The 16,156-nt window shown below is 36.1% G+C and overlaps 2 protein-coding genes across 5 annotated transcripts; one reads left to right on the forward strand and one right to left on the reverse strand.

Annotated features, from left to right (window-relative positions):
- Positions 1–1,917: 1,917 nt before the first annotated feature.
- Positions 1,918–8,917, forward strand: LOC127522494 (phosducin-like). 2 transcript variants are annotated; one of them, XM_051912529.1, is made up of 3 exons: positions 1,918–4,980; positions 5,187–5,335; positions 6,721–8,917. In XM_051912529.1, the coding sequence occupies exons 1-3, from the start codon at positions 4,935–4,937 to the stop codon at positions 7,237–7,239; spliced, it is 714 nt and encodes a 237-aa protein (XP_051768489.1). In that variant the 5' UTR covers positions 1,918–4,934; the 3' UTR covers positions 7,240–8,917. The 2 variants fall into 2 exon arrangements, with proteins under 2 accessions (XP_051768489.1, XP_051768500.1); XM_051912540.1 differs by having other exon boundaries at positions 1,919–5,335.
- Positions 8,918–9,046: 129 nt separating this feature from the next.
- LOC127522456 (protein odr-4 homolog) lies at positions 9,047–16,137 on the reverse strand. Of its 3 annotated transcripts, none has more exons than XM_051912482.1 (14): positions 16,007–16,137; positions 15,196–15,295; positions 14,982–15,119; positions 14,808–14,903; positions 14,467–14,573; positions 14,324–14,360; positions 14,107–14,241; positions 13,859–13,954; positions 13,723–13,782; positions 13,493–13,618; positions 12,899–12,986; positions 11,990–12,175; positions 10,409–10,513; positions 9,047–10,030 (listed from the first exon to the last, which is right to left on the reverse strand). In XM_051912482.1, exons 2-14 carry the CDS (start codon positions 15,292–15,294, stop codon positions 9,963–9,965), a joined length of 1,341 nt encoding a protein of 446 aa, XP_051768442.1. In that variant the 5' UTR covers position 15,295; positions 16,007–16,137; the 3' UTR covers positions 9,047–9,962. The 3 variants fall into 3 exon arrangements, with proteins under 3 accessions (XP_051768442.1, XP_051768428.1, XP_051768435.1); XM_051912468.1 differs by having other exon boundaries at positions 13,493–13,624; positions 16,007–16,136; XM_051912475.1 differs by lacking the exon at positions 16,007–16,137 and adding an exon at positions 15,949–15,984 and having other exon boundaries at positions 13,493–13,624.
- Between the last annotated feature and the right edge of the window lie 19 nt (positions 16,138–16,156).

Here is a 16,156-nt window from a genome sequence, read left to right on the forward strand (position 1 = left end):
CCCTCATTGTGGAGTTCCTCAGGGGTCTATTCTTGGTCAGGTGCTGTTTTCCCTGTACATGCTTCCATCTAGGAAAGCATGGCATTTCATTTCATTGTTATGCAGATGACACACAACTTTATCAGCCATTGAAACTAGAAGATACCAGCTCTTTAAAATTATTGTTGGACTGTCTCAAGGACATTAAAGTTGGGATGGCCTTGAAATTGTGATATTTGGCCCAAATAGTACCTATGTGGCCCCCAACACAGAATTAGGTTCTTTACTTCCTTACATTATATCCTCCATTAAAAATCTGGGTGTAATTATGGACAGTGATTTTAAACTTGATAAACAGATAAATTCTGTGGTTAAACCAGTTTTTATCAGTTAAGGCTTTTATCTAAAGTCAAACCTTTTCTGTCATTTAAAGAAAGGGTTATACATGTTTTAATTCAGGGGTGCCCAACCCTGTTCCTGGGGAGACCTACCTACCTGCAAAGTTTAGATCAAACCCTGATAAAACACACCTGAATCAGCTAATTAAGATCTCCAGAAGCACTTGATAATTACAGACAGGTGTGTTGAGCTGAACTCTGCAGGAAGGTAGATCTTCAGGAACATGGTTGGGCACCCCTTTTTTTCTTTCTTCTTGTTTGGACTATTGTAATCCCCTCTATGTTGGTGTCAGCCAGGCATCACTCTCACGCCTGCAGTTGGTGCAGAATGCTGCAGCTAGACTATTGGAATACGTATACGCAGCTATTAAAAGGAATACGTAAGCGTGATCACATTTCTCCTATACTGGCCTCCCTTCACGGGCGTCCAGTGCATTTTATGATTGATTTTAAAGTTTTGGTGTTCGTTTACAAATCCTTAAATGCTATAGCCCCAACTTACCTTTCTGACCTTATTCCACCACAAGTCCCATTGAGGTCCCTTAGGTCAGCAGACTACATGCTTCTGGTTGTCCCTAGAGCTAGGCTGAAGCATAGGGGAGATCGGGCTTTTGCAGTTGCTGCCCCTAATTTATGGATTAATTTACCACTGTCGGTGAGGCTGGCCCCAACATTGTCTGCTTTCAAATCTAGTCTAAAAACATATTTTTATTCTTTGGCATTTAATTCAGTTTGAGAGCTGTTTGTTTTGTTTTGTTTTGTTTTCTTTGTTGTTGTTTATGTTATGATTGTGGATGTACAGCACTTTGGTTAACTTCTGTTGTGTTAAATGTGCTCTAGAAAAATCTTGACTTTTGACTTTGACCTAAGAGCTTAATTCTTTACATAAATCGATATTAGAACATCACATTAATAAAAGCTGGATGACTTGTGTTGCTAAATGGCATCCAATTCATTTTAAAATATATTGTATGGTGGAGAAAATGCTGTATTACTGTTACTACAAATAAAGCTTTATGATTATGTTATGTTAGGCACTTGACAAAATAGCGTTGTCTCTGAGGCATGATACAAATATGGTACAAATCAAGAAAACAAGAGATTTAAAAACATAAAAAACGGTAAATGACTGGCAGCTACGGCTGCCAAACAAAAAACGTAAAATCAAAGTAAAATATCTTAATTTAAACAAGGAAAAACTTGTAAAATAACAGTGTTTTTCACCAAAACTTTTAATGAAAATTTCTGTAAAATTATTGTTTTTGCACTTTATTTGAATTAAGATATTTTGTTTTAATTTTACGGTTTTTGTTTGGCAGCCGTAGCTGCCAGTCATTTACCGTTTTTTATGAGTTTTTTTTTTTTTTACAGTGTAACTGTGTTGAGCTATATAACAATGATTAGTTTTCTGTCGATAAAAGTATCCAAACAGTTGCTCTCCTGTCTAATAAAAGGCATACTTTAAAGCAGTGGTCTCAAACTGCCGGCCCGCGGGCCATTTACGCCCCCCCCCCCTCCTCCCCCTCCACACGGCCCGCATCTGATCTCAAAAATAAAACATATTCCAGCCCGTTAAATTATGATTATTATTATTCTCTAGTTGTCAGGGATTGCATTTGTTCAGTACAGTGTTGTTCAGTGCAAGATGTTATAATTTTGATGTTATTTAAGCTAAAATAGATTAAGGGAAAAATATTTGCACTAACTGTTAAAAACTAATACTGTATGTAACAATGATAGAGACACTGCTGTTTACATTTTTTGTTAAGTATGGCAAAAATATTTTAGTAATGAAATTTGAAGTAAATGAGAAATAACGCAAAGGAAAGTAAATTTTCAGAAATGTTGCGCTTTCTTGTGCTTAAATGTTAAAATGGCTCTCCTATGAGGTGTCAATCACAGCAACGGCCCCCAGCCAATTTGAGTTTGAGACCCCTGCTTTAAAGCTTCTCTGGTGTTTCCATGGTTTCTATGGAAATCAAGGGTAGCACGGATATGACGTCTCTGACAGGCGACGCAATGACACGGGCCATTACACTGGTTAAAAAATAGCTGATTTATCTGGATTTAAACATTGTTTGGAAACAACAAAATATATAACATTCTTGTAGTAGGTTTTTGTTATTTTAATCTAAAAATATTACATATTGTGCCTTTAATAGATGTTTTATCCTTTCATTGTAAAGGATGACTAAAATATACATATCCTCACAATTCCTCATGTTTTGATCAAGCACACAAAAATAAATTATTGAAGTGCAAGGGATTATGGGTATTCCCTATGCAGCCACAATGCTTCTCTAATGGGCCTATAACAGATCCAACAATATATGAGGTTCAAAGTGCTTAAACTTTATATAGCTTTATAAAAGCAAACTCAAATGGTCTACTTTACAGGTAAATACAGTATTTCAAGAGTTTGACCTGACAAAACAGAAGTTGGATTGTTTACAGTGTATGAAAAGTGCCAGGGGCTTATTGTAATAACGTGGGACCTGTATTTTGCCTGTTTATCTCTCTCTGTGACATGCTGGTTTAATTCCTCTGCTATAATCCTATTACATCACATCAAATTATTACTGAGACGTAACCATGATGTCCATGCAGACAGAGACATTATCTGAGACAGTGCACAGCAAAGACAGGTAATCACAGCAAACGGTCAGGTAAGAATGACATTTCTCTTCCTCTAATTAATGACCACTGCAAACTTGGTTCACGGGGATAGTTCTGCACTGTAAAAATGAAATCCGTAAAATAACAGAAAAAGTACTGGCAGCTCATTACCTGGACATTATCCAGTAATTTTACGGAGATTTCCGTTAACCATGCAACACAACGCAATGAAGTGAAAAATTCTAAATACAGGTAAAACACCTGCAAAAAAAAAAAATAAAAAAAAATGTTTTTATATATATTATACACTGATTGAATTGTTTGGTGTTCTGGTCTATAACACTGCTACAACATATCTAAAACCTGCTTAAAACATGCACAGGCCTTAGACTTGCTTGCACAAATACTGCAACTGGTAATGGAATTTGTTGATGGGAGTGAAAAATCTAGGTAAAACAGAGGGATGACAAAGCAATGAATCGGATTGAGCAAGATTACTTCTGACGTATTTCTGAGTGTATCTTGTTCGCAGCATCCAGTGTAGTAGCTGATCAGCACATTTCTTTAAGCCAGCTGCTCACATATACATTGGAATCGCTCTGAGAAAGCCACAAAAGGTAGTTTTTTGAGATTGCATGCTCTCAATTGCGTGCCGTTTTTCACTTACTCAGATGTATATGTGTAGCATTAGTACAACTGCCATGAGATCAGTCTTAGAATGCACATTTACATGCAAGAAAACAGAAACATCATGGGCATTTCAGAAACAAACTCATTACTCACAACATTATAATCTGATTATAATCTAATCCATCACCTATAGAGAGTAATCTGCTAATTCCACCTCAACCTGGATCATTGTAACAGACTCTGACAGTGTCAAGAACTCATGCAACAGAAATAAAATCTATCAGAATGACTACACTAGTAAACAACTGTAAACATAAAACTTTTCATCTGCTTGTTCGTTTCATATGGTCTGGAAGTATGAAAAGGAATGATGAAATGTCAACCACACACAATTTGTTACAGGATGTTGCATAAAATGGGCATATTCAGATGGAGCAATAACTTCCTATTATTTTTCCATCCTTAAAGAAACTATATGTAAGAATTTTGATGTAGGCTTGCTTATTTTTTGCCAATGTGTGTACAACTTGTAACGAAACTTTAAAAACAAGACCTTCCCTGACATCCTAGGTTGTCTATGGAAGCCTGTAGACTGATTTTTATGTGAAGGACTTGGAACGTTTTTGCTGGGAAAATCAAAAAGATGTTCAATGGCACATGAAACGAATGCTTATACAATTTTCAGGATAATGCTGAAAGAGCATTCTGTATTGTAATGTCAATGAGTCATGCAAAGAAAAGGGATTAATTCAAACTATAGTCTCGCATAGTCAGATATAATCTATAGTCTCAAATATACTTGATAATCAAACAATCATAACAGTGTAATTTTAATAACCTCATCTGTCGACATGTTGCCGGTGAATTGCAGAGCGTGTGCAGACATATCCACATCACTATGATCAGATGCTTTAACTGCTGTTTTCTCACCACTGCCATTTTTGTTATGCGTTTTGTTAACTTGTTAGTGAGAGGAAAACGCGCAGCACATTTACGTACTCTAAACGTCGCTCTCAGCAGTATGCGTCGGGATGTTTGTTAAAAGTATATCGCTGCAAAGGTTTTTCCAACTTTTTTACTTCGCTATGAGTATATCGGGACCTTGAATCACATTCAGTCTCTATGTTACGTGTGTACGAGTGCGAGCATGAGCCATAAGTTGCTGGCTGCACTTCACTTAACGACCACCGGTGTCGCTAATAACAAGTGTTTCTGAATTGTACATCTATCCCCTTTAAACTGAATCAACAAACACAAACAAATGGCTCATTAGATCTGTATTATCTATCATCAGGTCTCCATTGAGGAATCATGTCAGGTTCACCTGAGATTGAGGAACTACCAGCAACACAAACAGGTGAAAAAAGACTTTAAAAAGAGTTACTTATTAATGAAACAAAGAAATATCCACATTACAGTAATCACATTGATTGCAGAACATATCCTGCTAACATCTATTCAATATACAGTAATGATGAGATAATACTGGAGATTTCCCTCATTACGCTGTGATATGCCTAAGACATGCTGAGGTCATCATGACAAAACACTTTCGGTACTTAGGGCCCAAAGGCGTGATCCATGACTGGAGGAAATTCAAACTTGAGAGTGAGGACCATGAAAGTATCCCTCCCAACAAGAGAGAGCTTCTCAGACAGATGTCCAACCCCAAATCTAATAATGACGACACTCGGGAAAAGCATGGCCGCAAGGTACTGTGAAAAATCCCCACCTGATATCTACACGTCATTCACAACAAAATTAGGAAATAATTTTAAAGGGTTACTTCACCCAAAAATGAAAATTTAGTCATTAATTATTCACCCTCATGTCATTCCACACCCGTAAGATCTTCGTTTGGAATACAAATTAAGATATTTTGGTAAGACTTTACAATAAGGTTCATTAGTTAAACATTAATTAATGTATTAACTAACATGAACTATCCATGAGCAATACATTTGTTACTGTATTTACTAATCTTTGTTAACGTTAGTTAATGAAAATACAGTTGTTCATTGTTTGTTCATGTTAGTTCACAGTGCATTAACTAATGTTAACAAGATTTTAATAATGTATTAGTAAATGTTGAAATTAACAAAGATTAATAAATGCTGTATAAGTGCAGTTCATTATTAGTTCGTGTTAACTAACGAAGTTAACTAATGTTAACTAATGAACCTTATTGTAACGTGTTACTGATATTTTTGATAAAATCTGATGGCTCAGTATTTGAGTATGCATTGAAAGCAAGTTAATTAACACTTTCAAACGCCCATTAAGGTACTAAAGTTATATTTAAAACAGTTCATGTGACTACAGTGGTTCAGCCATGATGTTATGAAACAACCAGAATACTGTTTGTGTGCCAAAAAAACAAAATAACGACTTTATTCAACAATATCTAGTGATGGGTGATTTCAAAACACTGCTTCATGAAGCTTCGAAGCTTTACAAATCTTGTTTTGAATCAGTGGTTCAGGTCGCTTTGGCAGTTTGATACGTGCTCCGAACCACTGATTCGAAACAAAAGATTCGTAAAGCTTTGAAACTTCATGAAGCAGTGTTTTTAAAAATCGCCTATCACTAGATATTGTTGAATAAAGTCGTTATTTTGTTTTTTGGCGCACAGAAAGTATTCTTGTCGCTTCATAACATTAAGGTTGAACCACTGTAGTCACATGAACTGTTTTAAATACGTCTTTAGTAGCTTTCTGGGAGTTTTAAAGTGTAAATTAACTTGCTTTCAATGGAGGCCTCACTGAGCCATTGGATTTGATCAAAAATATCTTAATTTGTGTTCCGAAGATGAACGAAGGTCTTACAGGTGTGGAACAACATGAGGGTGAGTAATTAATGACATAATTTTCATTTTTGGGTGAACTAACCCTTTAATTCCAAGAATCAAAGTACATTAACCATCATTATCTTACCAGTCAAACGTTTGTACATATTACTCATTCTACATGTTAAATGGTTTTTAAGATCATTAGAATCTTTTCTGAAACAATTCAGTCAAGTGTGACCAGATTGTTGACTGGCAGCATAAGAGTTTTATAATGTTTATTAACATTTTGCTGTGTCTGACCACACACAGATGAGCACTCAGGAATACGAGATGATCCAAGAAGAGGACGAAAGTTGTCTGCGTAAGTATCGCAAGCAGTGCATGCAGGAGATGCACGAGCGCCTGAGTTTCGGGCCTAAGTTTGATGCTGTGTTTGAGTTGGATAGCGGGGAGGCCTTCCTGGATGTCATCGAGAAAGAGCACCGCCTGACCCTAGTGGTGGTGCACATCTATGATGAAGGAATCAGAGGTTGTGACGCACTCAACAACTGCTTGACCTGCCTGGCAGCAGAGTATTCCACCGTCAAATTCTGCCGAATCAAAGCCTCTGCCACTGGGGCGGACGAGCGTTTTTCAGACGACGTTCTGCCCGCCCTGCTGGTGTACAAGGCTGGAGAGCTTCTGGGCAACTTCCTGTCCATTACAAAGCACTTGAATGAGGAGTTCTTCGCCATGGATGTGGAGAACTTCCTAAATGAGTACGGTTTGTTGCCAGAGAAAGAGACTGCAGCCTGTCCTGATGAGGAAGAGAATGCTGATGTGGAGTAAACAAGGAAATTTAAAAGGTGGAAGTGAATTACGTTAGTCAACCTGTCAGACTTGTTTCAGAGATAGATCAAGTAATGACTCTGTGACTGCTGGTCCATGACTCCAACAAACACGCACACCTTAAGGCATTTACAGTTAAATACTTCATAGTGTTATCAAAAGCACACTGCTTGTTTCAGTTCCCAGGGTTCCCACAATTTTTTTTCAATGAGTTTCCATGACTTTTGACTTTTCCACTGGTTTTTGATTACTGTATAAGGATTTTTAAAGACCATTTAAATTCAGATCAATTCACTCATGAATCATTCGGACCAGTTAGACTAATTCGCTGAAAGTGACCCAAGTTTGAGTCCCAAATTGAGGTCCTTTCCTGATCCCGTTTCTTCTCAGGCTATTTGTCTCAACGGCAAAAATGCCCCAAAATGATAATTTTTAGGGAAAAACGTAATCACAAATTGCACATCACTATGGTTTGTGAAGAAGCTGATGGAATATTTTATATTGAAGGTAATTAATGTACTCCACCGTTCAAAAGTTTGGTCAGTAAAAATTATTTTGTAAGAAATGAATACTTTTATTCATCAAGGATGCATTAAATTGATCAAAAGTGACAGTAAAGATATTATGTTACAAAACATTTCTATTTCAAATAAATGCTGTTCTTTTGAAGTTTCAATTCATCAAAGAATCCTGAAAAAATTCATTGTTTCCATATTATGTAGCACAACTGTTTTCAACATTGATGATAAGGAATATTTCTTGAGATCCAAATCTCTAAAGGATCATGTGACTGGAGACTGGAGCAATGATGCTGAAAATTCAGCTTTACCATCACAGGAATACATTACATTTTAAAATATATTAAAATAGAAAACAAGTACTTTACATTGTAATAATGTTTCACAATGTTACTGTTTTTGATCAAATAAATGCAGCCTTGGTGAGCATTAGAGACTTCTCTCAAAAACATTAAATTTTTTTACTGACCCCAAAGTTTTTGAAAGGTAGTGTATATTCATCACAGAAATTAAACTCTCCTCAAATGTCCAGGTTTCCCATGACTGTGGGAACACTGTACTTGTCATATATTTTGTATCGAGCTGCTATCTGCTTAAAGAATAAATAATGATATCACAAAAAGTGTGATTTCATATGTTGTCACATTCCACTAAATGAATCAGGGTCAGGGTTTCTTCAAAATGAACGCAGAACAGCCAAGAACACTCCTTGCTCTTTTATGTCTTTATGACTATACAACTAGATTTGTCCTACAAATGTTGTTCTAAGTAAAACGTGCCCGGACATGTACCCAGCTAACTCAAAGATCACACAGTCACAGGATTACTGTGTGTGAGAGCAAGCATTCATATGCAAGTGCTTGTTTGGAGGTGCAGGTGAATGTGAGTTTAGGTCAGTATATCATTGTGGAAACTAAATGACTCTGTTAAGGTTACACATGATGATTTTGGTACTTTAGAACAGGGTTTTTTTGAAAGGGGGTACAATAATTATGGTTTGATCTTAAACTAGGAAAAAATGAAAAGGAAAAAGTAAACAAAAATCAAATGTTACCTAAAATCAAAACTAAATTTCACACAAATGTTTCACTGTCCCTGCCAGATTAAAATGTATTTATTTTAATGGATTTGCAATGTAAAAATCATAAGGTATGCACTACCAGGGTGTCCTTCATCTGAAAAGGTTGAAGATGGTTGATTTAGAATAAGGAGTGTCATCAACACGCATCATCTCACACAAACACACACAGACAAAAAAGGCACAGACATACACACAGACACATTTCATGCCGAGGGTATTTTCCATTCAATTTAATACATAATTTCCTGTATGCCTTTAATGGTGAGCCGTTACAGAAGCCAAATGGAATTGGTTTGATAATGACATGACAAATGGCACAATGATAATATACTGGAAAAGCCACAAACATTCTACAAAGACATGCGTGGATAATGACAGTTAACGTTTTTATTTTGATCTGTTATTAACGTTGCACAAGTGAAAACATGCCAGAAATCTTATTCCCCCCTCAAGGGGAAAAAATAAAATCAAAACAAAACACATGATTGTGTAATTTGGACTTAAGGTAACTGGTATGTTATTACCAAAATTAACATATTTAAAATATATGTTTTGAGCTACACTATACACTACCATAAATATGTGAACAACTGTTTTGAATTAACGGATTTTTCTATTCCAGTTATTCTAGTATAAATCAAATCACAGTGCTTCATCACAAAAAGGACTGTGTTTTTCCAACTTTGTGGCAACAATTTGTAGAGAAATGATTTGACTGGCCTGAACAAAGCCCATCACCCAACATCCTCACTGATGCTTGTGTGTCTTGCTGAAGATTTAATTTCAGAACAACGGCAAAATGATAAACAGCGGGCATCAGTAAGGTCAGACAGTGAATGTTAGGCACATAATTTTCTAGATTGTCATTATATAGTGTAACATTAACATGAGTCTTCTCTCAAATAGCCAAACCTGTTTATTAGAAATGATTACTGTAATGTAAAATAAACTATATGGCAAAAGTATGTGGAGACTTACTTTTGCCATATAGTGTATTTTACATTACAATAATCTTATAATAGACTTGTGGTCCAAATTTATTTATATTTAAGATTACACAATATATTATACAAACATACACACTCACTTGTACATTCTTTGCTACATATTTGCTATTTCCATTGTCACTCACTAAAATACAGCAGAGATGTTGCTGTGGCAAGAAGAGCAATGGTTGCTGCTACTGCCACACCTGTGTGTTTGTGTGAGAGAGAGAGAGAGAGAGAGAGAGAGAGAGAGAGAGAGAGAGAGAGAGAGAGAGAGAGAGAGAGAGAGAGAGAGAGAAAATCAGGTATGTGGCAATGGGCTAAAATGGGAATATGAGGATGTTTCCAAGAATTATAGAAATCACAAAAGGAAAAATATGGTCACACCTTGCCAACTAACAAACAACAAGAAGTCACTCACACTGTATCATTAGATAAAGTATCATTAACTATATTGTTGAGCCCCATTTAATATCATGATACAAAGAGAATGATTTATTGTATTAATAAAAGTATTACTCACAAAGAAATAGAGAGTGATTTAATATTTATATTAATAATTATTAATAATATTAGGCACTTACCAGCATAGTAGTGAGGGGCTTTGTGAATTTTGGAATTTTCAACTTCTGAGATGACATGTTTACTGGAACCATGGTCATCAGTTATCTCCAATTCAGGGGAAAATACTGAAGAAAAAAAATACATGCACAAACGTGTAAAAATTCATTAACTAGGTATTGAAGGCTTGTAGCGCTGAAGAGAGAGAAATGAGGCCAGAAGGGAAAAAAAGAGAGGAAAATAATCTCCTCTTTCCAAGGATTCCAAGTTGTGTTGTCATAGAGATGATAATCCAAAATTCCCAAAGGGCCTGTTATTACAAGGGATCAGACATTCTATAGCCTGTGGTTAAACATATTACTATGTTTTTCCTTTTACATATACATGAAAAACTTTTGTGGGCTTGAACTGGTTAGAACAAGATGCAAGGTGTAGCTGGCTATTATTTAAAGTGGAATGAGGCTGGGTGTGTCACAAGAGGTCTGTGTGCACTCATTTTGAAAAGGTTTATCACTTAGCATTCTGTAAATCACATACCTATACGCATTCTTAACCGTTTAACTAGTCCCTACAATACTTGTGGTTAGTCATCCATAAAACCCAGCAACGAGCTCTACATTGCACAATACCCTAGTAACAGATCTGAGGTCCACTTGGAAAAGCCTATAGATGATACAAACCAATACAATAGTGCAACTTCATGAGACACTCAAATAAAGTGAGAGAATTAATTAATCCTTAAAGCAGGGGTTCTTAACTCTGGCCTTCAACGTCCACTTTCCTGCAGAGTTTTGTTCCAGCCCTAATCAAACACACCTGAACAAGCTAATCAAGGACTGTGTCCGAAATCGCCCCCTATACCCTCATTCACTGTTCCCTACATTAGTCCACTAATATAGTTCACTTCAGGGAGTGAATGTAAATGAGTGAGTGAATTCGGTCACTGTGCCAGAAGGGCTGCCGCTTTTGTAAAGTTTGTGCTTGCCGTTTAATAATTATTTGAAACTTAGCAAACTGGCAGCTCTAGTAGTAATGAAAAGATTCATCTTGAACTCTGTCATGGAAACTATGTACAAAACTTAATTAAACAATTTAATAAATCAATTAAAAAGGAATTTATACCCGTTTGATATTATGCTGTAGCCACATTGGACCAACAGTTTGGAAAATGGATGATTCAGCCGTAGGCACCATCTTCTGGTCAGACACGGGAATTCATTAGGCGCACGACTCTCACAGTGCATTTTGGGTATTCTGTAGCCGTTAAGCATACATTGGTTGTACACTCGTTGTTGCGGTGCATTGTGGGATTGAACGAGTGCATGGTTTCGGACACCACTACAAATGGCTGTCCCCTCAAATAGTGCCCTATTTAAGGGTACAGAGGGCAATCTCGGACACAGCCAAGGTTTTCAGAATTTTTTTTCTTTACTTTTTTAAAACCATTACATTTTCTATGGCTATGTTTTTTCAGAATTACTAGAAAGTTAAAGGCAGCTGAGTTTGATCATGATTGGATCCAAACTCAGCAAGAAAGTGGACCTCGAGGTCCAGAGTTGAGAACCCTTGCCCTAAAGTCTCATATTGAAATATGGAAAACGTACACTGATTGTTCTCCAGACTAATATCTATGTCCTCTTCTGGTGTTTCCCAGTCCAACATCTCTTTCAGACGCTCAGCCACATCAGCAGTACTTTCATCTGGGAACATGTAGTCACACACAGACAGGCCGGAGAAAGGCATTGGGGCAAACACACGCCGAGGAAGAGCCTGTTGCCCAGTGCACAGACCTAGAAAAACAATATGGGAACTCATGTCTTGAATTAGGAATACATTTGTTTCTGTACTGTGTACAAAAATTAAAGACAAATGGTGGCACCCTACTGCCATCTAGTGGTCAGTTTGATGTTTGCAATCGTTGTTGTGGAACTTGTTATGGAATAGATCACCTTAAAGTTTAAAATTCTGACATTTACTCAAAATGTAAAAAATACATTGTAAATCAAAGGGAATTGAAACTGTTTGGTTCCCAACATTCTTCAAAATATCTTCTTTTATGTTCCACAGAAGAAAGAAAGTCATACAGGTTTGGAATGACATGATGGTGAGTAAATGATGACCCAGGTGAAAAAAAAAGTATACTTCCATAATGTACTTAATGTGCTCTATTTTCACGCACTAATTTTGTACTTAATAAACAAAAAATTCTTCTTTAGTACTTCTTAAGATAATCTTAAGAACATCTAAGTGTACTCAGCAGTGCTATTTTGAGACACTATGAATATGAACTAAAATGTGCTTTTAACATACTACCTCTGTATTAAAAAAAAAAAATTATTTAGTTGGTTAAAGACGAATTTTTAGTATATTAAGTACAAAATTAGTGCATGAAAATAGAGCACTTTAAGTACATTATGGAAGTGTACTTTTTTCACCTGGGGACACAATGTTCATTTTGGGGTTGACTTTTTTTTCTTTCGACATCACACATGAGACATGATGGACCACTTTACCTTTGTGACTGCCTTCATTTATTAAAAGATCTTCCAGAAACATCTCCACTCTAGAGGAAACCGTGTTTATGATGTCTCTCTTAATGGCCTACCAGTGCAAAGGAAAAATTAAATCAGTATCAGTCTTTTCAAAGACAGCAAATAACAGGCAAATATAAGAGTGTATTTTAGTCAGGTTTTTGTTCATGACAAATATTGTGTGAAATAATGTTTATGTTATGGCTGATAACAAATGAATGGCTGATATTAAAATTGTTTTGTCTAAACAAATGAATAATAAAACAATAAGAAGTAAAATCAATCATTTTAAATGCTAGTTGAAATGAATTCAGGCACAACCTTATAATGTACAGTGTGAAAAATTTACAATGAGATTTGCTTAAGATTATATTTAACAGTGTTATTTAATTATTATTAGTGTTAAAAAAAAAGAGTAACTTTTGAGTGTTACTGACTGTAGTTGACTGCAAAGGTTATTTAAATGTAAAATACATTTACATATCTAATATTGATATATATCATCTTACATACATATATAATACCAAAATATTGTGCATCCCTAAGCATGAAGCATTGAAAATAGGCTTTAATGACCTGTGCTGCATGTCTGGCTTTGGGTTTGTTGTTGTGGATGTAGGCCCTACAGTGAACCACCCCTCGAACCCTTATGGAGCCACTGCACAGCTGAACCAGAGCACTGCACCGCTCATCCAGTTCTGGCTGCTCCTGTCACATTGATATTTTTATTAAACCTTTGACTACACACAGATATATGCCCCATTGATAATGTTTGGTATTATAAGATAAGATTAAGATAAGCTCACATCTGAGACAAGGATCCGGGCTGGGAGTGTCTGACGATGGGCTGTCTTTATGTTCTTTTTCTGAAAGAAAAAAATGTCTACTTCATCTCAAATGTTGAATCAGTACAACAGAGGAATGACAGAATTACATCTTTACCTGTCCTGAGAGGAGTTCAGAGTCATCTAATGCCTGTCTGCCACTTATGAGACAGTTACCAGCCTCAATCTGTTTAGCCCACCTCCTAAGACCATCCTGGACAAGGGGGGTAAAGGAAGATTAAATTCACAACCTGTATACGCTGCTTATTTTCTTTTCAAATTTTTTTTTTCAAATTTACATTCTACACAAAATCTTTCATAAATAAAACACTTGTCTTCATATACCCCATCTGTCTTCTGTCTCACCTTAATGCACTTGTCTGTGTTATCAGAGGATCCTGTCAGAGGGATCTGCAGATCCACCTCAACAGAGCAGGTCAACATAGGCCAAGATGATGAGACATCTGTCTGATACTTCCAGTCTGCTGGCTTGGCCGAACTCTATAAATCAGTATGCACAGCAAAATACAATACTCTGTGCCACACTATTCCAAGTTTTTACACCCAAAAAAATGTCTCTCACCTTTGGATCTTTTACATCAAGCGTTTTGCAGACAGTTCTGTACATTTTAAGTCAAGGATCATGCAAACTTTTGAGGTTATTCATAGCAGGTGATGCTTATAGATCACGGAGGAAATTATGTAATGATGTAGAGTGCAGGATACTTCTTAGTTTTGGAGCAGATGTGCAGGGTGACTCGATCAGTCACATCCTCTTCTGTCAGTTCCCACAATCTTCCCTTACCTATGCATTTATCCATGGCAAATATAAGCTACATAAAGAGATCAGCACAAAAATAATTGATGAAGTTATGATGGCCTACAAAATCATCTTTAATAAAATTTAAAATGTGGTCCAGTCAATTTTTAAATTAAGTAGTATAATAAAATTAGTATAATTTATTTAATTTATTAATAAATACATTTAATAATAAAAAAAATTATTAGTTTATTCTAACTAATAATCATATTAGCTAATAAAAAGACAAATACATCAAGGACTGTACCCTTTTTAACGTGTTTTGGGCATCTTTGGAGAGTTCAGGTGGGGTTACTAAAAACAAGCCAAGAATACAAAGACCTCCTGGTAACATGCGGGACACCTAGAATAGAGAATATCAAATCCTTACCTGTACAACTAGACTGTAAAAACATTTCATGAGTCACTCAGGCCTACCCACCTGCCTGGCATGTTCTGTGACCCACTCCACATCAATGTCATCCAGTGGGCTGCCCCCTCTGGAAGAGTTCAGCTGCCCCTCACTCTCCCTGTGAGGAGTCTGCACGGCCAGCACCACAAAATCTCTCTGAGGAGAGGACTGTGAAAAGAAAATGTTAGGAAAAATAGTTCTGTGAACTGACGTAATTAAATATAGGTTAGTTTAGTTTCCTCACTTGACCAGCCAGGAGTCCAGTCGCACATGATCCGGGATCTGCCTGAAGACCACCAAGATATTTCGCCACAGCTTCATCTACAATATAACTCCTACCCATTCTGCCCGTAAACATAAAGAAAGAAATATCAATATTGTGTCATATTAACCTGCTCGCAAGTTGCAACGGTACAATAACCACCAAACATATGTTACACTTCCCAAACAGATACCAAATAATGTTAAAATATTTTTATATGTCAGTTTCACTGACAGGTATTGCAGTTATTAAGTGAAATATTAATATTACTATTACTATTAAAATTATTACCTGTACCAGTACAAATGAATGTGTCAGTGTCAATCTTTTCAATGACAGTAAATAACAAACAATCAGGAAAAAGTGTATTTAGTCAGACTTTTGATCATGACAAATATTGTGTGAAATAACTGTCATATTATGGCTGATAACCAATAAAGGTCCAGTATTAAAATTCTATACCATTTTGTCTAAATCATTTTTTTTTAAAAAGAAAAACACTAAGAAATTAAATAAATTGTTTTGAATGCTAAAATAAAAATGTACGCATCACACCTTATAATTACAGAATGAAAAATTAATACTATTGTTATTATTCTCCCAGAAATCACTGTTTGTACAGCTTAGTTTCAAAATATAGAAGCAGTTGAACGTCTTGAATAAAAACTAAAAGTAACACATTTGAAAGAGTAAACTTCTTTAAAAATACATTGAGAATAATGCTATTTTACGAACCATACAATATGACAATTATGTTTCTGAAAGTACTGCAAAGAAAATCCATTAAACGTACCTTCAGTTCAAGCACACAGCTGATAAGTTCTCAGTGGAACCAATACGTGTGACACGTCGTCGCATCAAACACACGCAACTCAATTCAAGAGACCTGATTGGATAATACGTCTGTAGGTCCGTGCTGCTTTGCGGCTTGAGTTTATATCGC

The sequence above is a fragment of the Ctenopharyngodon idella genome, chromosome 2 (assembly GCF_019924925.1).
Source record: "Ctenopharyngodon idella isolate HZGC_01 chromosome 2, HZGC01, whole genome shotgun sequence".
Lineage (NCBI taxonomy): Eukaryota > Metazoa > Chordata > Actinopteri > Cypriniformes > Xenocyprididae > Ctenopharyngodon > Ctenopharyngodon idella.